Genomic DNA, 26,203 nt, shown 5'->3' on the forward strand with positions numbered 1-26,203 from the left:
AGGTTTTATGACGTGCTGTGATTGGACGTGTGATTAAAACAAATAAGAATCATCCTCAAAATGGCTTACAGACTCGCTGTTAAAAATAAATCCTTGAAGCCTCCAAACCCGATGTCTATTTTGGTTTTTTAACAACAATCGGCACAGTATCCTGTTATATATATGCCCCCAAAAAGTGTTTTCTCTTTAATTCACGCTGAGCTCCGAATAGAACCAAGTAACAATAAACAAAACAGGTGGGGTGTTTATGTGACGTAGGCTTGCCGGAGCGAACGCTGAGCAAATGTTGACTGTAGTTTGCAGCAGTAAACCGATGGTCTGCCTTCAAACGAAACTGGCCCATCGCAGTCTGGCCCGCGAGTCGATATAAAGCTCGTAAAAGTTAACAAGTTGAAAACCCGGCGCTAATCAACACAATGGAAAACGCACAGTCAGATAAATGGTCCGTTCTGTTGGCTCCTGTTGACTGGCTTAATCTAATCAAGGCCGTCTGTTTCCATACTGTAAGATTGCTGCTTTTATTGTTGTGAGGCTCTGTGAATCATATTCTCACATGGGCAGGCCAGGGAAACTTATGACACCTACACTTTTACTCCTCATAATCGAAGGATTACAGTCCAAAACCGATATATCTCTCTGGCCAATATGTCGGCCATTATTTGTCCATTTTGAAGACATCGATATCTGCAATTATCTGGGAGCCATTAGGTAAAAAATAATGATTCCATGGATCTGTTTTGAGAGATTAGCAATTATGCAACCGGTATGTCCCAATTTTCAACCAGGGCTCTAAGAATAATAACTCTACACAAGACCTAGAAACATCTTGGTAGGACATGGCTACATCGCTGAGGGCACAAGAACAGTAATTATAGTAAATAAATTCAAAACCCATAAATGCACAGACAGGCCACAAAATAATTCATAACCTAATATTCTGCTGTACACGTGATGTGATTTAGCTGTCCCATGTGCCACTGGAGGGTCAACAACCATGTGGAAACCTGCTTTTGATCTGAGGGGAAATGAGTGGTTGGGTGAAATCAGTCATGCAGTCGGGCTTATTATGTGGGCACCTAGCATTGCACAAGTTTTGTAGCGCATAAAAAGGAATCCACACACACGACTGTGCAACCAAGAAACACCCGCTCTCTTATCAATTATCTCGGTCTATTTTTAACTGTTTTTACTCCTCTTCTGTGGAGTGTGGACCCTATTTCTTTCTTTTACTCATTTTTACTGATTTAATAAATCAGTAAATAACAAAACAGATCACAATAAAGTGATCTGTTTTGTTTTGCTTGTAAAGCGTCTTTGAGTACCCAGAAAAGCACTCTATAAATGTGATGTATTATTATTATTAAGTTGATCTATATCATCACAGAACACTATGAATAATCAACTGAAATATGACATTGTTTGAAAACCTTTAATGTTTAAAACCTTTAACCACTTAAACCCAATATACTTCATTGATCGGGGTCCCCCAGTACTTGGCCCCCCTCCTTGTTTCCCTGTATACCAACTCTCTTTGCCAAAAACAGCAGATCTACAAGCTCACCACACATCACGCTGTGTGCTTGTTGATATTATTTGCCAAATGTTTGCCTATTATGACATGCCCAGAAAGGACGCTTAGGGTTCATGTGGTTAAATGCACACACAACCACAAAATATGTTCATAAGCATTTTACACATGATCTAACTTAACGGTCCCATGTGCTATCAAGGGACAAACAACCAAGTGGAAAGCTGGTTTAAATCTTAAGAGGAAATGAGTGGTGGTGAGTCATGCCGCTGGGGTTATAATGTGGGCACCTAGCAGCACTGCAGAAAGTTCTGATGAATTAGATGCAGAAGGCTCCAATACGGGTACATCAGAAGCACCTTCCTCCTCCACTCTCTCTCTCTGTACAGATTAGATCTGCAGTCATCCGACATAAGCCATCATCATGGCAGCTTCTTGCATCTTGTTCTCATATGGATCAAAGTGATGGAATCCCTCCAAACGCTGGCCACGGCCCGAGCCAGCTACATCTTTAGAACTCCTAGATTCCGCTCATTATCGCTTCAGAAAATTACACTAACACTGGCAAGTGAAGGGGAATGCCTCCGCTCGCTGCTGAAAGGCCACAGGGGTAATTACTGAGAGTATCAATCACCTCAGACAAAATGTATAAATAAATGTACCAAAAAAAAAAATCAGGTTTCAGTACTATTTAGCAGGCTCTGAACTATCCTTGACGTTGCTGAACGAATCTTAGACGCTGGGAACTATCCTCGACGCTGTTCCGGGTGAGCGCCTGTGTAGAAAACACTTCTCAGATGTTTACTACTGAATTTGGCCGAATAAAATCTCCAGAGGGTTCAACACAGTAAAATCTGGTATCCCTGTGTGTCCATTCCAGTGTACATAAATACGCAAGTAGACCACAGAATATGTCCACAGATCAACCATTGTAAATATTTGGTATTCCTTACAGGTTGGAAAAGGTCACATGTCTGCAGCAACGGGGAGTGGATCATGCTTGAAGAGACACAGGCAAGCTGTGAATTCTTATTAGATGTCGGAACATTAGACATTAGACTTCAGATTGTGGTTTCTACTATACATGTAGGGCTGCACAATTAATCGAAAATCGTGATTTTACAATTATATAATCGGGAAACTTCTATTCTATTCTATCTATTGTCAGCTGCTCGCGTCTTGCTCACGTCTCCTCACCATTACACAAGTATTAAAGTGTAGGTGTCGTTATTGAAAATTGAACAACCCATCTCTCCACCCATGAGGCTGACAATTACAGTACACACTACAGTATTTGACCAAAGATATGACACAGAGAAGCATGGTGAGCAACAACGGCATTACAAATATATATTTTTTAAATAATCTTTTTTTCACCAAAAACAATCATTATCAATAATTGTGATTACAATATTCAGCAAAAAGTAATGGGGATTATAATTTCAGTCATAATAATCGTGCAGCCCTACTCTGCTAAAGTAAACGTTGGGTCAACAACAGGAGGTTGCGTTCTTACAGCTCTCGGCCTGAAAACAGGCATTGACAGATGGGAAGAGCAGCACTTATGGGTACGTATAGGCAGATCTGTCAGGGGTATATGCTCCTCAACACAAACAGGTACTGTAAATGCGAAAGGGATAAATTGTTTATGGCCCCAACTTCCGCCACTTACAGCGCACTATCTAGCTTTCGAATGGCTCTTGAGTACTGGAAAAAAGGACGTGGCTAACTTAGGACATTCCCGTACTCAGGAAACCACATTGAATACGATCATGGGATGGGATGGAGAGACGGGAGGGCGGGAGGAGCAGACAGATGCGGCAGCGCAAGGGCCTTGAAAAATAGGCCTGTCAACTGATTGTCGGACATAATCAGGTTTAGCATTCATCAAGGCAAACCACATACAACGCTGTAGGAGCGAGTTAGCAGCATTTACAAAGCTTGTCAAGTGATTGGCCGGTGTGTGTGTGTGGCCACACGTGCAAAGTGGTGTTTAATGTTATTAACCACTTGCAACCTGGCGTCTCTATTTTGGACACTGGTCATTCATAGGCAAAACTTTTTTCTTTTTACTTTCAAAAACAAAAAAATATGATTATATTACATTACGATATTTTATTATATCGTCTCTGTCGGGTGGAAACCGTCCAAAACGGTTGCTTTTCCGGATTCAAATTCAACAGCAGCAAAAGTAGCAGATCTACAAGCTCAAAACCTTCTGTGTGTCACTGTAGTATGATCAAGTAGGGCATTAATTTAGGAAAAAACACGTTTGAAAATGGAGGTTTCTGCCCGACAGCAACGATATTATAGAGTATAAAATAGGGCTTAATTGGTCAAAAGTGATAGGGTGCTACGCTTAGAACCCTTTTTTCAAACAAATGTGTCAGATTGGGCTTAAGATCCTCATTTCTGGAGTACTTCACTCAAGGCAGTGTGGTTAGAGAGTATATTCTCATAACGCAGAAGTTCACAGATTCCAACTTTGAAACAGCAAAGTTGTGTCAGACATCTGTGTCCAGCTGAAATGCCTTGAGTTATTATCTTGAATATACATCCATCGCCAATGAATATATGAATGTATATAATGTACAGACTAAAGGCCGCTTCAGACGGGGAGCGATTGATGCGGGCGTTCTTGCTTGGATGAAGCTGACCACAATCCAGCTCTTGCCACCCATGGGCGTGTGCACGAAACGAGCGCGAGAATTTCACGGGACCACGCCCGCTTGCCTCTCCGCCCCTCAACTTCTCTGCGCGTCCCAAATAATCGTCAGTCTCTCATTGAAAATTAATTACTAAGGCGCGTCACTCGCTCCCCATCTGAAACGGCCTTATGAGTGAATATAAAACAGATTATGTGCGGTGTCAGCCGCCCTTCAATATTGGGTATATGGATAATATATCGTCACTGTCGGGCAAAAACCTTGTATCTCCATGTTTCAAATGTTTTGTTTTTTTGTGAATTAATGCCCTACTTCATCATACACGAATATCACACAAAAGTAGTGAAAATGAAAATTTTGATTGATTGAATATTTTATTAGGCAAAAAAATAGTGCTACGTATTGTGAGCTTGTACATCTGCTATGTTCACTATTTTTAAATATTAAATTAAAACAATTTTGGACATACAAGGTTTCCTCCGTCTATCAGCAGTGAATATAATGAGTATATATACACAGTCTATCAACCATGAATGCATGAGTACATGTAAGTGAGTAATGTAGTATGAGTCCTAGCAAGCTGGTGCATAATTGCTGACGTTTACTTCCATGAGCCTGCCTGCACTCACAGGGGTGAATGAAGTGAGTTTTATCACTTTTCCTCAAATGACTGAAACAGTGTTTGAAATAGTTCTGCTGGGAAAAGAATTCACGCTCAATTGACCAAAATCTGCAGTGATGTATTTTACGCTGCATGATCGCGAAAGAGAGGAAAATCAACGAGCAAGCACCCCTTTGTTTTTTTAGAGACTAGAAAGAAAACCTCTTCTGGTTTTCATCAATCAATCTAAAACCCACACAGTTTCGATTAATAATTCATAAGAAAGAAAGGACTGAAATGATTACCGTGTCATAATATGTCAATTTTGTTTTAAAAGGAGAGTGGGGCTGTCTACTCCATTGTTTCTGGGTTTTTTTCTTTTCTTTATTGAGATAGATGCTTTGTAATGCTGAAGTATAGGGCACTGGTTCTCAACATGGGGTCTGGGGACCCCCAGGGGTCCTTTAAGGGGTTCTAGGGGGTCCCCAGCTGAATGATTGATAGTTAGGAACCAGCAAGCGGACACTTTTTTATTGTTATTATATAAATATTTTTTATATACTTAATTTTTTCATGTGGACACCCCAAACCAAGTGGACACTTACAGGACTACAATTCAAAGAGTTTACAAATGGAACCAAAAAAAGAAGATTTAACAGTGTAGATAAAAACCATATCAAATGAGGGGGCGGGGGGCTAATGCATATCACACTAGATGTCGCTGAAATAAAAAAGTTGAGAATCACTGGCATATTCATATTGGAGGGACATGCGCACGGTGCTGGCAAAGTCCAATCTAAATCACCGTTTACACTGAGCACGATAACTATAACTAAAACTATGAATGTAGTTTTAAAAATCGTTCTAATTGAAGAGGATGGCGGTGTCCACTCCACACCACAACTGTTGACAATATAGTCGTAAACATTTTGGTTTGGATCACTTTCCATTTCCACATGCTGTTGTTACATACAGTCCTGCAAAAGGTTCTGCTATACAGTACTGCTGAGGGATGGGCACGATCACTTTAATGTCTTACCTCTCAAAGCCAATCTGCCGTATGGATTTTTCCCACGTCGAGCCTGTACAAAACAACAAGAAGACATTTACTGATTAGGCATCACTTTGCTTATGCAATGAAATACATCCTGAGCATGACAATAACAGTTTCTTTAGTTTGCCGAGTACAATAGACACACAGGAATGTGCATGTGACTTTTAACCGAATTATGAAACGCAGTACCGTACATGTGTGGCTGACGGTCAGTTTCTAAAAACAACAGAATAAACCATGTCACGTTGTTTGAGCGTCGTTCGGGAAGCTCGGCCTTAACCGAAGTGTTCCTGAACGTCAGGCCAACGCTTGAAGACACATTTCCAGGTATTCAATTCCTCCGCTTGCCTTAAGAGGAGCTGCCAGCGACTGATTGGCCTTTGTTCCTTTGCCAAGGAAAACATAACATCCCCTTTGTGACTCAAGAATCTCAAACTCAATGACAAATCAATACGGCGGGGGTTGTTTAGTCAGTTTATTAGGCACCTAATTGGGTGTTGGATTGCTCTGACGCAGCGCCGCAGGCTGTGTCTCAAAGAGAGCATTGCACAGAGGTGGAACGCGAAAGAGATGTCGGGACACGCTCCGATGATGACAGCCCCTCTCTCTCCGGACGCAGACGAGCGTGAATCAACACAGACATTAAAACCCAAGTGTTGGATCAGGGTAATTTATATCTGAAGTAGCTCTAATGTACACAGTGACACAGAACAAAAACGACGGCGTGAAAAATAAAACCAGCTCTTGTCAAAACATCGTATATCGTCTCTGTCGGGTGGAAAGGAAACCTTACATGTCCAAAACTGTTACTTTTCAGGAATCAAATTCAAAAATAGCCAAAATAGCAGATCGACAAGCTCGAAAGGTGTCGATTTGCGCTTCGAGCTCGTATATCTGCTACTTTTGATACTTTTGTGTGAGTATGATCAAGTAGGGCATTTATTTACAAAAAAACTCAAAAAGTTAGAATATGGAGATGATATTTGAGAATATTAGCAATGATACAGTATATTACTGCCAGGCGATGCACTCATAATCGGTCAAATTACAGAACATATTTTGTCATGAATCTTGAAGATGTTGCTTATTGCTTGCTCATTCTTGCACCATAAAGCAGCTCTGCCACATTTCTGGCAAGTAATGGATCACATCCTGTTATCAGAAACAGACAACCGCACATAAATCCATTCTCAGCAACACACAGTTTAATCATTGTTTGGAAAATAGTGACTGAAACTTTTGCCAGTGTTTCATGAAACTGCTTTCATGTCCTACGCAGGACTCAAACACGGGCCGGGACCCCCGTGCAAGCACAGACATTTTACTGTTGAGCCATAACGGACTGGAGTGCTTGTTTGGGAAGGCGAGGTATTTTCCTTTGAATTTCATACAATACTTCTTGAAAAGAAAATATATATATACAGATTAAAATAATGTTTTAATTCACTAGAAAAAAAGGGTATGGATCGCAGATTTAATCCCATGAAAAAAGTATTTACGTTCCCTTTAGAATCAGTTGCCACATGTTCAGTTGCTCGCAAGGCATTAAGAATGACAGAGACGAATACAAAAATAATAAAAGTAATTCTTCAAAGTGTTCGGCATGATACCCAAAGGGCTAAAACAGAGCTATTTCAGGAATGTCTGGACCAAAACATCTGCAACACCTAACTCCCCCCCCCAGTCCAACCTCAACCCTACAGGTGCACAATGAAAGCTTTACAAAAACCTATGACATCACACACATCGGAATGCCAGAGAGGGTAAACGGCAGGGCAGGGCAGTCCCATCCATCCATACCGTAGCATGAGAGCTACGCATTGTTGTTGTTGTAGAGTGCCGTATTGGAATGTTAATATCCAAAGGAATGCTGGTGTATTTTGGGGCATTTGCGCTTGACACTGAACTGAAGGGTACACACTATAGTAACATCCTGAGTGTCAATTTAACTCATTGCTTCTCCCCCCCCCTCGGGCACTCGATGAGCATGCGAAAAAAAATTACAACGTTTTACTGTATATTATGTCTAACATCCGGGGGAAAAAATCAACTGAACTGAAGTGAACTCACAAGAGTACAAGCAGAGCCTAATGTACCTGTACCAAATGAATCAATTTGGTTCCGTTTTGTACACTCTTCTGCGTTAAACAAACAACACTCGGGACTTAACTGTGTAGTTTGAGCAAAGGGAAGACTTCCATTCTGTTTTTTTGGGGCGAGGCCATATTCACTCTTTTCCAGCCAGGCATTGAAAATACCTGTCCTCTCAGAGTTTATGTGAACATCATAAAACGCCCTTTGTACTTGCTGGGCTGTTAACCTCGCAGCAGCACGCTCTCTCCACGCAATACCCATTGTTTCTCTTCTCTCTCTATCTCTGGGGCCCAATGCCAAGTGCCCTTTTCCGTAGGGGGGCGAGGAGGAGGGGACCTGCCGGGGCAGCGCAGCATTATGTCACGCACACGCACGCACACACTCACACGCGCACACACACACGCACGTCACGCACACACACGTCACGCACACACGCACGCACGCACGCACGCACGCACGCACGCACGCACGCACGCACGCACGCACGCACGCACGCACGCACACACGCACACACGCACACACACACACACACACACACACACACACACACACACACACACACACACACACACACACACACACACGCGTGCACACACACACACACACACACACACACACACACACACACACACACACACACACACATACACACGTTTGTATTACTATACTTGTGAGGACATCAACACTTTAGGACAGCCATGTTATGAATGCCATTTAAAAAAAAGTATTGCCATTTTTAACCGTAAGCCTAAAGCCGGAAAACAGCAGATCTACAAGCCCACAACGCGTCAGCTCAGCTATTTTTCGGTGCATGACACTGGCGCGCAACTAAGTATAAATCATGTTGAACTCTAATTCCAATCTCTAAAGCTAACCTCTAAGACACCTAAATGTCTAATCCTGACCTGAATGTTTTTCTAATTGTAAACGTATCTCTAAAAAAACATTTTTTTTAACTATAAAACAACCATTTGTCTTGTGAGGACAAGAAAAACGGTCCTCACAATGTATATTTCTTCAAATTCTACTATACTTGGTCCTCGTAAGTATAGTAATACAAACACACACACACACACACACACACACACACACACACACACACACACACACACACCGAAACTGCAAAACCTTGAGTGTTTTGCACTGCAGCTTTTATCTGGCGAGCTGTGTGTTTCAGGGAGCACTCAATGAATGTGTCACATTGGGGGGATATTGAGTTTAGTTTAGTGGAGGTGAGGGATGTAGGGAAGTAAAGGTCAGCATGCTGGAAATAAAAGAATGGCTGTAAAGGGGCAGTCAGTGTTTTTCAAATGGTGGGGCTGTTACCCAATTCACCCAAAGTCATGATGGGCTATTAGAGTTAACCAATTAAAGGGATAGTTCACCCAACAAAAAGCCTTGAATTCATGGAGATTTTTTTGTTTATGTCGCATTCCTAAGCCAATAATTTGGTGACCGGTGGAAAGATGCTAATGTCTCCGGTAGGACACTCAAAGTTGACACTTTGAGTGTCCTACCGGAGACATTAGCATCAAATTATTGGCTTAGGAATGAGACAAAAACTAATCTCCATGAATTCAAGTCTTCATGGGGTGTGTAATCGATAGAGAAAAAGTCATTTTGGGGGTGAACTATCCCTTTAAGCCCTATAGACTTTGTTGTGCGAAGAATAGCGAACATAGCCGATCTGCAAGATTGGCTATTTTTGATAGTTTTCGCCTATAATGACATGCCTTAAAATATGGACACCGGGTTGAAAGTGCTTAATTGGATTACTGTATCGTCTAGTTTGGTTCATGACTACATGGAGAAGCTGGGAAGCATTGTTGTTGGTGACTACTGTACTGTATACTACACAGTATAGTCAAAGTGGCACATGACATGACGACGGCAGACTTTTGAGAATCAAAGGAAATCATTTAGAAGAAAGCTCCATTGCTTAACGTTGCTTCATGTCTCACAAATACAAGCAGTTCTATCCACTAAAATGTAACTTTTTTTTGCAGAAGACAGCTAATTCAATAGTGATTTCATGCGTTAAAAGTGACATAACTCCTTCCACTAGGTAGTGAGGTTTTTCAAATGCACTCCTCTGTGACTATTTGACCCCGCTAAGCACAAAGGAATGAGGGATGTGCTCCTAAAGGAAGCCGGGGCCCAGCTCTTCTGGTTGACTTATCACTGGTGACCCGCTACAACAGCTGGGGAGATGTTAGTTTTCTTGGAAGGGGTTTTGACTCATTCACGCTCAACTCGGTTTACTGCCCTAATGGCTTATTTGGCTCCGGCGAATAAAGACACGGAGGAAATGATGCACAGTTATGCTGCAGGGAAGACAAGCATCTCCCGCGCGACAGGACAGCTCCTTGTTTACACACGTCTGCCAAAAGGAAAAGAGTGTCGTGGGGGGATTCGATATCAGATAGGGAAACCTGAGAATTTAGTCTGGAGATTGTAGTCAGCGTGGGAGGACAAAGGATAATGTCTGATTTCCTGTGCCGTTACATACTGTAGGTCCAAATAAAAATAACCCCAAACAGAAGGCTCAGGGAGTGGAGATCCAACAACTGTTTATAGAAGTAATTCACCACTTTCAACCTGGTGTCCACATTGTTTGAGCATGTCATTATAGGCAAAACATTTCAAAGGATAAAGCTAAAACTAACATTGTTTGTAAAGAATTTACAAAAAAAACTATTTGATCGGCTATTTTTGCTATAGGGCTTAAAGTGATTAAACAGGTACAGAAGATACTCTCTTTGTTTATTCTTCTGACACAGTGGGACGTTTTGTACATTGATCCTAATTTGTATTAAATGTCAAATGTTGCACCCTGAAGACTGCTAAACAAACTATTATGTTGCCATAAAATCTGAAAATGATTTTCTTTCTTCATGTTCACTGTGGCTCAATATGAAGCCTTTCTTGGTCGGTGCGTGATGGATGTATTCTCTCCTTAGCATGTGGCTCATTAAATGTCTAATGAGGGCCAGGATGGAGAGACAGTCAGCTATAAAACAATGCTGTGCACAGGAGCGCTCAAACACGCATTCACTGTTAAATGCTGCATTACAAAGGATGTTATTTATATTTATAACAGACACACTAATGGTCGATGTAAGGTCTTCACACAAAAACAGGAAAAGAGCTACTGAATGTTAGTCCAGCAGCAATTTACTGATTTACATATTAAGGCAAAAATCTTCATACATAATTAACGGGTATTTAATAATTCCTTCCTAATAATTATTTACTTTATCTCCCGTCTATGGGTGAGAATAACAATCATTACAGTACATGGTCAATGCTCTCTTTCTCTCTCTCTCTGAATCACTGACGAAGCAAATGAAAAGCGTCACATATTGACTGTGCACTTGTGCAATGACATATATAGTCCACTAGGGCAATGGCCTCCAAGGCTCAAGCCTTCCCAGTGAATTCTGGGTAATGTAGAAGGACATCAGTCAAACATTCAAGTGTAATGTTCAGAATGGGACAGAAAGTATTCCATCATGTCATCAGAACGTTTTTGCGTCGAACGACATAGAATGTAACAAACTGACTAACATCCCCACATTTCATAGATGCACATATTGATTTAACATCGTACTGTTACGTGACACAGTGTTTGCCAGTGTTTTTTTTTTTAAACATCCAATTCCTATGGGATCAGCTCTCACACAGTCTAATAATTACACCATGACTTAATCTGGCAACTACCTCTGACTTTGAGACCTTTGGTAATAAGTATTTCCTTTATTACCAAATATCATTACCAAATATTTAGCCTGCCCAGTGAGAGTGGCCCTGTGTGTAGCCTTGCCCCGAGGCGATACAGTCCGTTCTGCTATTTCAGGAGAGTTGGCTGTTGTTGTGTCTACAGTGGAAAATGAGTTTTTGCTACCATGAGACTTCACGTGTCATTAAAACACAAGGTCAGCCTCTGTCCCGTCTAGACATCGCTTGTATTTTACGGTTTTGATACTGAGTTTCATGAGCGGCCCACGGCACCGCCAAGCCAACTATTAACACCTTCCCAACACGCAGTCGCTAGATCACACTGTTTTCTTAGCAGGCAGCACAATTCATTATTATTTTTTAAAAGTTTTTACTCGGCTGTACTTATGGTACGAGGAAGCTCATTAAATCGTGAAATATGATAAATCTATCATAAATCTGCACCTTTTGGCACAGTCTGAAGCTAATTCATTTATATAGCTTTTTAAACAGTTTCAATCTGGTGTCTGTTTTTTTTGGCATGTCATTATGTCAATTTCTAAAATAATATTTAGAAATAATAGCGGCGTTGCTAGCTTGTAGATAAACAATTTGTACCACCTGATACCATAGCGCTTAAGCGGTTTTATAACGCATACAACATTCTTAGAAAGAAAATTGTTCATTTCTGAATTTCTTCACATCAGTGAAAGAAGAAAGTAACAGAGTATTGGTTTTAGATGGACACTCCCCATTCGCCTGTGAGAATCGTATGCGTTTCGGATGACACACACACCACCCTGTGACACCCCTTCAATACCCCAGAGTCAGAGTTCAAGTGCCAGACGAGCTGTTTGATGTATGGGTCACGCTTGTGTACACACACAGACTGCCTTCAACACGGGTGATTACGCCAATACAGATCATCACACTGTTCTGTTCTGGTGTGAACTCTGACACAGCGATCCCCTACCTGTGGGCCGGGGCCCACTAGTGGGCCGTCAGACTATTGCAAGTGGGCCTCCAAATAATTGACAAAACACTAAGATTATATTGATTACACATCATTAATATTCAAAGAAGTTAAAAAAGACCTATGACCTTGACATTTTCCTTTTCAGTCTACTGTATAATAGCCATCATTTCAACATTTTCAATCAAATATTTATTAGTGGACTCAGGTCCATAGAAATACGACAGAATACAAGGCAAGGGATAATAAAAAATGATGATACAAAAAGAAACCATTGAATTCCAGTATTAATATTCTAGATGGCTCAGCCCCAGGCTATAAGAGTGTTAAATACAGGACCTTTGACATTGAGTAAACATTGAGAAGAGAGTGACAATGAGCCATAGAATACAGTTGATTTTATTATTATCAGGCCTGGAATTTCGTCATTTTAGGGGCAAGGCCTTGCCCCTAAAATGACGAAATTCCAGGCCTGATAATGATATAACTTGACCTTTGGTGTTTTCCATTTTTTCAGGTCACAAAGGCCAAATGCCAGGGCAGGAAGGCCATCAAATAAGACAAGATTTTTGTCCATTGAAATAATTAATTGAATTTAAGGGTTACGAATGATTTAAAAAAAAGTTATGTAGACTATCTGCAGTGAAATAAATAAATAAATAATGCTATTTAAAATCTGATCCATGCTCAGCCCTGTACCAATCAAAGTTACTGGATTGGTTTAAAGATGGGGACTCAGGGGAGTTAAGAATTCAGAATCTTAACAAAAGACACTAGTGTATGTCTATAAATTGACAAGAAAGAGAGATTTATTTGAGAGCCACGAGGCCAAACTGAGGGGCAACGACGGCCATGGCCCTGAAATTCCTGCCCTGATCATTATCATAAAATGTTTTGTCTGCTGACATTTCTCATAATTATACAAGTTAGAACTTACGTACATGAATACAGTCTGCAGACCAAAATATAATATAGATATAATCAAAAGGTAATCTGTCCCACTTTGATTTCACAATCTAAAATATTGCTGCTCAACAACTTTAACCATTTAAGCCCTAAAAACGTCATCACATGACGAAAAGTGTAAAGTAGACAATCTACAATATCCACGACGAGAGCTTATACAGTAGAGAAATGCCAATATTTTTGCCAGACCCAAGGGGTCGGGCTTACATGAGGCTTTGTATCTGTTTTCTCCATACATGGTATGTCACTTTGTCCCCCGGCCCCAGCCAAAAAAGTCTGTCCCCCTTTCGTCATAGAAGGGACATAGAAGGGACACACGTCATGCGAAGCCCGGCCATTCAGATTTCAACCACTAGGGGTCTGGCAGTACCAGGTCTCCTGGTTCTAGTTTTTTTTACCAGAATAGGAACGCCAGCGCCCAGCGTAAAGGGATAGTTCACCCACATTTTTTGTCACCCCATGGAGCCAATAATTTGATGACCAGCGGACCGGTAGGAACCGCTGCCATGTCATCAAATTATTGGCTTAGGAATGCGACAAAAACAAATCCATGAATTCAAGTCTCCATGGGGTGACTAATCGATAGAAAAAAGTCATTTGGGGGGGGGGTGAACTATCTCTTTAATGTGATTAAAACACACGTAAAGTGTGCATCTGATCTGAAGAATTAAAAAAAATCATTGTGTGTACCACACAATAAAAAGTCCTGGATTCCCTTCCAGCATGGCCCTTTTAAAACCCCATTATTATCATCATTGTTATTATTGTGATATTACATTAAAGTGTGATGCAGCCAGGGAGCAGACAGACAGCAGTGAGTGAGGCAGGCAGTAGTGTGTACTCACAGTTGAAGTGGGAGTCGATGGATCTGGCAGCCAGCAGGCTGTGGACAGTGATCTGATAGATGATCTGCAGCAGCAGGAAGGTCACACTGGTGAAGCACAGGGACTTGAGCAGACGCCCTGTGTGGCCTACAGGAAGCACAGCAACAACACAACCACATGGCACTGTTAACACATCTCTAGATACATACATATATTATACATATATATATATATTTCTAAATATCATGTATATACCTGCAGCTCCATATAGGGCATAGCAGTGGCTATGCCCTATATAGCAGTGGCTATGCCCTCTATGGTGGTGCCACACATACAGTAGAAACCCCATTCATTTTTCCATAGAGCAGGGGTCTTCAACGTTTTCAGGCCAAGGACCCCCTAGCTAAGAAAGAGATGAAGCAGGGACCCCCTTCTCTATATTGTATAAAATTGTGTTTCAGATTAAAGTTTTTTTTTTACTTAGTCTGCTCTTTTTTCCCTCTACACCTATTAAGCCTCTTTGCCAAAAATAGCAGATCTACAAGATCTCAACGCCTCGCGCTTGTAGATCTGCTATTTTTTTGTTCCCCTCAGAAAAGGAATTCTAGGGTTCAAGTGGTTAATGTAAAAAAACTAAATCCTATCACAAAAAGATTTGGCGGACCCCCTATAGTAGCTCTGAGGACCCCCTGTTGGAGACCCCTGCCATAGAGATTTCTGAAAATATTGATATCAATTATTTTAAGCCTGGAACCAAGCCATCCAGGCTCCTGGTGAATCATGACCATAAAACATTTGATTCTGTGTCAACAAATATTTGAATATTTAATTACATTATTATACTATATTTAATAAATAACCTTTTTCTTTGCGGTTTTCAAATGTTTTTCAACACAGAATCAAATGTTTTCATGATTCACCAGGAGCTTTGATGGCTTGGTTCCAGGCTTCAAATAATTTATATACATATTTTCAGGAATCTCTATGGGTTTTCTATCTCTGGCACCACAAAATGGTTGCCACTGCTATGCCCTATACGTTCTCTGTATGTATCTTTATTTTGTTCAATTTAACCTGTTTTCTATCTCCTCTATATCCTCTTTCTTCTCAAAGAATACTATGAAAAGAGGGAGTAGGTTAAAGAAAATAATTCCACCTATTGCTTTACACCTGTAAAACCCTGATGTGACACAGTGGTTCTCAAACATTTTCATGTCAAAGAATCTCCGTATGTTTGGCCACGGACCACCATCTGAAACGGTTTTGTACAACAGTGACCCCCAAAAGAGAAGAGGTTTCAAGATTTTTCTAAAATAGCCGATCTACAAGTTCTTGAAGAGTTTGTGAATAGCCAAAATATGAAATAGGGCAATAGTTTTTACCAGGGACCCCCTGGAAACCCCTCAAGGACCCCTGGGGTTCCCCGGATACCACTTTGAGAAGCACTGCTCTAGCTACAGTGGTTAGCTCTGTCCTGAGATTGTTAAGTAGAAAGTTACTTTCGACAAAATATCAAAATATGGCAACCATTTCTCACTTACATGGAGAACCTCCCATTTTTCTGTTTGTCTCTGCTACCCACTCCCCCTCCCCCCAAAACACATGGCAATCGGTTTACACATTTGCACTCAAAGGACCACAATGGAAATAAGCTATCAAACTTTTTGTGTTTATCCTTTTGACAGATATATACACACATGTGGTCATGTATATGCACGTTTTGTAAATAAAAACACCAATCAATCAATCAATCAATCCACATGACTGTTTCATAATCTGCATAATCTCTTAATTCCCACCACTGTAGCATAGTAAAATAATATTACTAACGTATCTCTCAACTTATGTTCAAATTAGCTTATTCATATTTTATTGTACATATTTGTTTCATTTTGTATTGTATTTAGGTTTTTTCTCTTTATTTTTTTGCAATGCTTCTGGTCATTTATTGTGAATTTTATGAAAAAATAAATAAATATTCAATATTTAAAAAGATTGTCACGCTCTCATTTACAAGGGAAGACCACTCACTTATTATTGTAATCAGTTATATGCAAAAATACTTTATTTGGAGAGTAAAGTTGCACCTTGATTATGACAACTTGACAATTCACCAAAACAAGTTTCATTCTGGCTTCTTCTTGAAAGCACTCACCAACTTTCAAAATGTATTTTGACAGAAAACGGCATAATTAAGGAATTTCTTCATGTACTTCCTAATAATAAGAATGTCCAGTCTATTTGTCAACCTTAACAACTGTATTCAGAAACATATTTTAAGTCTGGAGCTGCTGCTCCATGGAGAATGAATTGGGGAAAAGTACCCTTGGGTATTTTCTGGGGATACGGCTGCATTACCAGTAGTAGTTAAGTACTGGCAATAAAACAAAGCTCATTATTAAAAGTCAAACATACATTCTGTGGGTCCATAATAAACATCGTACTGATGTTATTCTGACCTTGCAAAGGTTTGTTTTTCTGACTTATGGCTTTGGGAAAGTGTTCACAAGTGCCAATCAGACAGGGTCCTGACCACAGAAAAAGCATACACATCTGAACATGAATTCCTAAATTGAGTTGGTTTCCTTCCTGCTTTGTTAGGGAGTAAAGAATGCAACCGTCTTTCTTGCCCTGGTCGCTCCTCATCCATAGATGGGTGTGAGACTAGAGCCGACTGAAGAACCACGACAGCTGCGAAACACATGGCACGTTTATAGCACACCTAAAGGTATTTGGGATAATTTCAGGAGTTGTTATGGTGATAATTCACTACAGTAGGGTTCTTCGACCTCCTCGTAGCACGGAAATGAACATTCTCATCCTCAGGGCACGGAAGGGCCCGTTGGAGAGGGCCTCTGCTTTGAAAAGGAAGTGACACTGGCTTCCTATATGCTGCAATGGCCTCCGCGACAGCGCGGTCTGGGGTCCGCTGGACATTCGATTGTTCTTCGCGGGAGCATCATCATCTCCAGCACTCCAGTTCTGTACATCTCCACACACCGCTCCGGTTCTGTTCTGGTGTAGCCTCATTAAATTTAATGCATCCTCGCGGGGAGCATAAAGAGTTTTACTGCGGTATGGCACCGTATCCTGGCCAAGGTGAGACGCTACCGCTGAGCAGTGCGGGCTACTCCGTGTTGTAACCTTATCAAATGCCCAACACCAACTCATGCCATGCTTATTAAATGTTGAAGTGAAAACAATTTGAGCTAATTTCCCCCAGCAGTTCCCTCCACGGCTGCAAAGAAAGAGAAGAATGCTCGTAAAGATTCGGCATGAGGACTAGAGAGCTACTTGGGTCCAAATTGGTCCTTAAGCACTGGACAATGTGACTGCACTGGCACTCGTCCCCTGTTTTCCTTTTACTGTCTGGCCACCATCTGTCTCAGTTATGACACTCGTCCTGAATTAGTAGCACGCCGTTATTTCTTTATTCACTCGCAAACTGCTGTGTCCCTGGAGTGCTTTTAAACCGTGCCAAAAGAGTTCATTGTTCAAAATCATTTTTTAGCAATGACTGCTTTTCCCAAACAAACCAACAATCCTCATTTATCCAACTCAACATGGGCTTGCCAGCACAAGTGCAATTTAAAGCGCTGAACCCTAGCAACTTGGAATTTAAATTACTCCATTTTGAGATAAAATAAATTACTTCATAAAATAGAGAGGTTTATGAATTCATATAAAATCGATGACATCTACTTCTTACCGCACTGCTGTCTGAGGCCTCTGTTAGTTAATTGATAACGGCAATAGAAATTCTGTATCGCTTATGGATTTTTGACATGTTCACTGGAAATGTACCTTTAGGGGAAATTAAACCCTTTCACCCTGGCATCCCTATTTTGGCATATGTCATTATAGGAGAAAATATTAAACATTTCAGAAACTTTTAGAAAGTAAAAAAATGCGGATCTACAAACTCACAATGTGTCACAATGTGGCTTCTTGTGAGCTTGTACTGTAGACCTGCTATTTTAGAATTAGTTTTTGAACAGAGCTTAAGTGGTTAAATACCGTATTTATAATATTAGACGGTAACTCACAAACAATAACAATAATGGCACAAGATGTTCCTGTCCAATTATGGCCAGAGTCTTTCACTGATGCATTCTTTAGGCTAAATGAACTGACGAGGCTTTTAAAAGGAAATGACCCTTAATGAATTATTCATACTCAACATCTGTCTAAAATTAACAATACCAATTTAACAGGCCTGCTGGGTCCCTGGAGATTCAATAGCCAAAATGAAGCAGACCATCAACACAGTTCAGCACATCAGTCAAGGGGATCTACGCTAATTGGTTCTCCTAATTCTAATTGATATAAATAAAGACTATACAGCGTGTCGGTACATATTGTACGTTCAAATGTGTATGTTTAAGGTTTGTGACTGTCAGGGTGTGCGGCTACAGGTGCAATTATCATGACTGAGGTCAATTTACTTTCAGCTGACTCAGTTGAAAATATAAATCCAGACTACTTATTCAGATAATATGGATTGCACAGTCATTCCTTTGTTCTCTCGATAAAAGCTCACTTTTAAGGAAAAGATGGTTACTTTTTTGGTCAATTTCCTCAATTAATTACGTCAATGATTTAAAAAAATGTATTTCATGATTTATTACAAAACCGGGATCTGTCAGCTACATTGTGTCAAATGCCAAATTAAGCCTCACATGGCTTAATATACAGAGATAAATAGATGGCTTCTCCTATTAAGACTGCAAACTAACGCACTGAAATGAGTCCATTCTCGCCAGGAATGTGAGATAATACAATAAATAAATACACAGCCAGGTGGTACTGTATATATATACTGGCAAGCTTCGCCCAGCTGGAAACAGAAAATACTAACCAACGCCTGTGGCGGTTTACATGTATTCTTTTGTTCGCCCTCATCACACTATGCAAACCATAAGACCTGCAAGGTTACATAAACATAAGTGAGTCCAAACCTCCTGCAAAATACTTTAGTTCATACTGTACAGAATGCACAGAGATCATTCAAACTCACTTCAGTGTGACTGGAGACACTGTATAAAATACAACGGAGAAAACGGAAACATTGAAGTACAGAATTTACTCAATGTAATGTCAAATCAGCTCAAATCTACTTTAGAGTCAACAGCATATCTCTATTAACATACAAAAAACAAATATTTCAAAATGTTCAAGTGGGCCATCCAAAACGGCAAATTAACCTTGCTCTATGAAGTACTACAGTACTACATACTTTTAATTTGGCAAGATAATTTTAATTAAGCCAATATTTCACAGGGATTTTCAAACTGCTTGTCTAACTGCTTTGCTCTTTGAATATTGTTTGTTTGTTTGTTTGTTTGTTTGTTTGTTTGTCTATTATTTCTTTGATATATGTAGAGTTTGGAAGATGGAGATAAAAAAAGGAGTATTTTATGATCAGGATGTTACTGTATGAAACAGGCTTTCATCCATAATACTGTGTATATATATATATATATATATATATATATATATATATTTATTTTTTTGCCGTACGTAGCGCTGTAGACTAAATCATTATTATACAGCCTACTGAAAAATGTCCAAGAATCTGTCCAACAACCACAGTATTGTAGTCAACACAGCTATCAATGACAGATTTGCTTTACTCGAGGATTTCTCTCTTTAACTATTGATGAGTACATAAGTGGTCCACTTTCTCTCTCCTCTCCTCTCTCCTCTCCTCTCCTCTCCTCGGCTCTCTCACATCCTTCACTTCCTGACTGTTATTTCAGCTGGAGAGACGAGCTGAGAGACAGCCCACGGCCTGGATGTTCCTCCTCCCCACCGATATGGCTTTATGTATTATTAAACACTGCATGTGGTCTCCTGCTGAAGCCCACATTATGAGCGGTCTGGGAGGTGTCCTGTTTAGTGTTCTGCGGTGGGTGAAGTGAGCAGCATACCGACGCAGCAAAAACTCTTGTCAAGCCCTATTCAAAACCACAATCCCACATTTATCACCCGTAAAAGAGGACGGTCGCCTTTCAAAAACCTTCCCAGACGAGCCGTGATTTATATTTTCCAAAGATGTCGAAGGATTAGGTAAAACCACTTAAAACACTATACTTAGTTGATTGGATTCCCAAGGGCTCTGTACTAGGCCCCCTCCTGTTTTCAGTCTACACTAAAAAATGTCTTCGCCAAAAATAGCAGATCTGCAAGCTCACAACGCTTGCAAAGCAGCTATTTTTGCCCGGATGTTCTCCCCAGAATAGGGATACTAGGGTTTAAGTTGCAAGAGGCCCTTATACTGTCGTCAGTCATACTGTAGCTCAGTTGGAAGTAGCTTTTTTCTAAAGCTTGTGACCATATAGACTGTAAATGCTCTCGGACAAACTGTTGATATTGGGCCTATGTACAGTACATATGGCAAGATTACTGCTTTGCGCGAAAATATGAAGTGTTGTTGTCATGTCAATGGCTGTCTTACAGATTGGTTCCCAGTTTATATTGGAATAAAACAAGGCTGTATTTAATCTCCCATTCTCTTCTCTACAGTATATACATAAATTATCTACAGTATCTCTGGCGATCAAGGCCTTAGGCAAGAGTGTCTGTAGATAATGAAAAGCACAATTTTCGTGGCCCTGTCCAGTCCAGACGACCCCTGGATCCATAAGATCCAAATAACAATTCGCCCATACACTATGTGATACAATTCCTTGGGGCCCCAGGAAGGGTACACGCGGTGCTATATGTGAATTGTATTATATCAAATTTAGGTCAATTGAAAGGTAATGTGTAAATATGATTACATGCATGTGAAGTCACCACTGAACAGCAGATTTAATGACTTTTGTGTATTAAACTAGGCTTGAACTCCCTATACCCCATGATGTCCCGTTAGGTTGGCTGGGTGGACCGTTTATCCTCCCAGCAACGGCCCCGAAATTACGCCGGGTTCAAAGGAAAAGATAGCGTATGCCTATGTTTAGCTCCAGCATCCGAGCGAGGTGATGTTAAGGACTGTAAATGCGGCCTTGATCAAAAATAATACATGTTTAGCTCCAGCATCCGAGCGAGGTGATGTTAAGGACTGTAAATGCGGCCTTGATCAAAAATAATACATGTTTAGCTCCAGCATCCGAGCGAGGTGATGTTAAGGACTGTAAATGCGGCCTTGATCAAAAATAATACATGTTTAGCTCCAGCATCCGAGCGAGGTGATGTTAAGGACTGTAAATGCGGCCTTGATCAAAAATAATACATATGTTTAGGTTTAAACTAGGCTTGAACTCCCTATACCCCATGATGTCCCGTTAGGTTGGCTGGGTGGACCGTTTATCCTCCCAGCAACGGCCCCGAAGTTACGCCGGGTTCAAAGGAAAAGATAGCGTATAGCCTAAGCTCAAATTAGTACATTCGAATGTTGTCATGTTTATTGTCGTTTTATGTATGTTGTTGTCATGTTTATTGTCGCTTTATGTATGTCGTTGTCATGTTTATTGTCGTTATATGTATGCTGTCGTCTTGTACATGAAGTCCAGTATTGTGCTTAAGTACAGCCCTGAGGTAGTGTTACCTTAAATAGCCCTTACAGCTGCCTGCAGTTTCACCTCAGCCCTGCTACACCTCAGCCATTTGGAAATTGCCGATCTACAAGCTCACTAGCTATTCCATTACTAGCAATCCGAGCTGGTGGATCTGATATTTTCAAGGGAAAATTGTGCATGTCAGGTCTGAGAAATTGTGATCGGGGACAGGCTGCTTGTTTTACATTTCTAACTATGGGTTTTCACTCCACTCTGATACCAGCGTTTGTTTTTGGTACTTTGACCCAAGTACATGTCAGTGGATAGTGTAGTCTGCTCTGTGAGCACTTTTGTTCAGTGATTTTGTCCTACTTAGGAATGCAAGCAAGGAAGATAACCACCTGCATGGGGCTCAGTGGTGGAAGGTCACAAAGTACTTTTACTCAAGTGTCTTACTTGAGTACATTTTGAGGTTCTCCATTTATACTTCACCAGAGTAGTTCCAGTTTCCAATACTTTTACTTCTACTCGACTACATTTCAGAGGCCATTATTGTATTTTTACTTCAGCATTATTGCTGGAAACCTTGAATATTTAGGCTAGCTCAAAGGTGACGCATTGGGAGCTGGCAGATCTGTGAATAGGGGACATTCTGCACAAATACACACTTTTACTCTCAACACTTGGGCATACCTAAGTGTAAGTGTTTATGTACCTTTACTTAGGTAAATGTAGAATGTTAGACTTGTGCTTGTAGCAGCATACTTCCACATGACAACGTTGATGCTCTCAATTAGGTGAAACAGTTTAGTACCTATTCCAATACTGGCAGCCAATGTTAAATGTACTTGCACGCCTGTATTCACAGCAAACCAAGCGACCTCCTGACCGGAAGGGCCAAACTGCGTGTGTATCTGTCCCAGTGACTGGGGTAAGTGAATGGTGTGTGAGTGACTGAAGGGGGTCTCTACACTATAGGACGTGCGTGAATGTTGTCAGGCGCACCCACCACATAATTAACTGGGTTCACGCAAACACACTAGAGGTTTGGGGAGGGGTTGCAGAACACTGGTGGTTACTTTGATGTTGGGGTGCTCCATAAACTCACGTTAATGAAAGTCTTGACCACAGGCAATCTGTGCATTGGGGGCCAATTATTTTCTTTTTTTTTCCTCTTTGTTGTTTTTGATTTTTGATGACAGTAGGGAGATCGAGAGAGAGCACGTGTGTGTTGTAACACATCCCCACATTCACGTAAGGTGCATCCAAGACACCCACTACTGTTTTTTACGGAATTAAAATATTTGAGTTATATTGAAGCCTATACCACTGAGAATTGACATACTGCAGTTATCCAACGTCAGGTTGACCAGTACTTTCAGAGTTTTTAAAAACAAAAAAAACAAAAAAAAAAGGAGATGAATACAGTTCATGAATTACAAAAGGCTATTGAGCCATGCATTGAGGGAGAGAAATAGCTTCTTCTTTAAATCTGTTAAAATAGACAGTTGAAAGAATGGGGGGGTAGGAAGGCGCTTTGACCTTCACTCCTTACCAGCTGCCACACACACACTGATAAGATTCCCACAACACTGTCCCACAACACAGTCAATTTAACTTATGGTCTCACATACACTGTAACTGCAATTCATTCACACAATATCATTTTATATATAGTTATCTTAAAAACAACTATCTCAGACTTTAGAAGTGGGTTTGTTTCACATTCGGGGACTGCAACAATGTTTTGCGGACAGTCATTTTTGTTCTATGAACTGGAAACATGCACTTGAAGTGCATTGAAAACTGAAAGGGACATGTGAAACACCACGATATAATGCAGTCTGATCGACATGCTGAGGCAGAGGGGCACCAACATTGCAAACTGCAGTGTTCACGAGACTCACTTCCGATGACACCTATGGCGACCAGAGAGCAAGCCTTGGGAAAGCTTGCATGACTTTTGACAAACTTTTATCTGTTACAGACACTGGAACTACTATGCCATGGGGAAGGACACACTTTCTAAGCAAGCAGTGGAATATATGAAGCAAGGTTGACTTACTGCTAATCGTTGTTGTTGGGGCCTAGACATGTGTAAACAAATACATTTTCTATCGCTCTGGGTAGGACACAACACATTTTTATTTGTACAAATAAGGTACACCATACAGAGCGATATGGGTTGGGAAAACTGCCAGTGCCAGTGGTTCTGTAATTTTTTGTAAATAGCCGATCTACATCTACAGCTTTTTGCATATTCCTCACCTTAGCCAGTGCCAACAGAGACCGTCTATTCAAGCAATGATTTAAATAACTTTTACATTGCATTGTTAGAAAGAGATGAACAGAAATGGATTCAGTTAATAAATACAGTACACTAATAAAAAGGTGAAGAGTGCATTTGAAACAGAGCTATTCAGGTGTGGAGTCGCACCTCTTTGCGAACGCGGAGGCGCGGCCGCCCAAGTGGAGCATACTATGAAACTATGCTCTCATTGTGTGTCTGTGTGCAGTATGTGTGCACTGCACTGCCTGTGTGCAACCAACAGAGCGGCGCCAGAGTGCAGTCAAAACACACACACACACACACACACACACACACACACACACACACACACACACACACACACACACACACACACACACACACACACACACACAGTCCGTAAATGCACAATATTTTCGAGCTGCGTTCGCTTCCAGCGTTCGCGCGTCTTACTTGTGCTATAGAAACTGGTTGGTACACTATCACCCCACACTATGACAGTTGGTGCACTATGATTCTGTACCCTATGTACAGAAAAATATAGTGTCTGTCTGTCTGTCTGTCTGTCTGTCTGTCTGTCTGTCTTGATATTTGCATTATGTAGGCAGAGGCATGTGTATTCTACTGGGGTAAAAGTATGTAATTTGTGCCCTCAGGCCTTACCCTTCATTGTTGTGCTTGTGGGCTCTGCGAACAGTGGGATAAGCAGGAGATAGATGAGGTAGACCAAGGACAGGCCATTGAACCTGAACGCGCATGCTGCAGAGACAAACACACACACATTAAACAGTCAGCGATCAGACTAATAACTGTTTTTCTTAATAACAGCAGCCAGTTGGCTTCGCATCATTGAGCAGGCCAGTGTACATACAAGGGAAAATGCTGGCTCCGGGATTGAGTGCAATTATTACAAAAATACAATTGAACAAATTGAACTGAGGCGAGGTTAGTACTAGTCCAGCACAATGAAGTGAGTGAGGTAAGTTCATCCTTGAATGCTGCTAGGAGAAAGATTAGATAAGGTTAACCTTGAATGATGTAGTGTAGGTCATTAGCATTCCTGCAGCCCAGAGTCTGCTCACACTAATCACAAGTCACAACATCCTGACATCCTTCTAACCTTGATGTTCGTCCAGCCAACGTATCTGTTTTTCTGGGCTGGCTGGATTAATTAACAGTGAATGCCAAAACTTGACAGAATCATTACTGCCTGTGGTGAAATACTATAACAACAGTATTGTTTCTGAACCAACATGTACCCCCGCTGGCCTTGGATTGAGGCCCACGAGCCTCTTTCTCCATCCCTTATACGGTTTCTCAGCTTTCCTCGTACTGTATTTCTGAATAAAGACAATACCGGCTAGAGTGTCCTGCCCGCTCTCCTCTTAAAAAACAAATCGAATCATGTGGATCTCAGGATCCACCTGGGAACGGACGTGGCTCTAGTGTGGATCTCGGACTTCATGTGGCCAGCCAATGACATATGATGATGTATGACTACAAATGTGGGCGAGGGTTCAGCCTAGTCTGAGCCCCAATGACTTCCATTATAAAATGTAAGTTAAATATTTCTAAAAGTATAAAAACGTGGGCGGGGGAAATTGTGGAGCTACGTCTGTGGCCGCAGTGTGCACAAAAGATTGTGCACAGTGTCAGTCAGCGGTTTGCAAGATTAGCTCTGGACAAACGCACAGACAGACCCTAGATGGTTAGAATCGTGCAGAGCCACGTAGTAAAAAGGTCATAATTACAGCATAATTTTGACAAATGTCCGGCAGTACTGTAATGAGAAAGAATGAATTACCAGAGATTTATCACATTAATAATGAGGTTTGTCAGATTAGTGGCGGTGCAGTCTTCACATGAAAAAAGGCGAAAGAGGTGCGACATTCACTCGATTAAAAAAACGAATCTCTTCATTACAACATCATTTGACGTTTTGGCCTAGTCAAACCTGCACCTAACCTAACGTGATCTGATGAACTCTGCCTGTGCTGAAATGTCATGTTAAT

The 26,203-nt window shown here is 40.9% G+C and overlaps 1 protein-coding gene across 2 annotated transcripts in view; it reads right to left on the reverse strand.

Annotated features, from left to right (window-relative positions):
- The window catches only part of piezo2b (piezo-type mechanosensitive ion channel component 2b), a 143,310-nt gene that overhangs the window by 100,741 nt on the left and 16,366 nt on the right, over nucleotides 1-26,203 (reverse strand). For both annotated transcript variants that reach the window (XM_084057136.1, XM_084057135.1), the window contains exons 2-4: nucleotides 24,855-24,950; nucleotides 14,445-14,570; nucleotides 5,835-5,877 (exon numbers count right to left, since the gene is read on the reverse strand). In XM_084057136.1, the coding sequence (XP_083913262.1) occupies nucleotides 5,835-5,877; nucleotides 14,445-14,570; nucleotides 24,855-24,950 (265 nt within the window). The remainder of the gene's footprint in view (nucleotides 1-5,834; nucleotides 5,878-14,444; nucleotides 14,571-24,854; nucleotides 24,951-26,203) is intronic.

Source organism: Gymnoscopelus microlampas (assembly GCF_963454915.1).
Source record: "Gymnoscopelus microlampas genome assembly, chromosome: 5".
In the NCBI taxonomy this organism is placed as follows: Eukaryota; Metazoa; Chordata; class Actinopteri; order Myctophiformes; family Myctophidae; genus Gymnoscopelus; species Gymnoscopelus microlampas.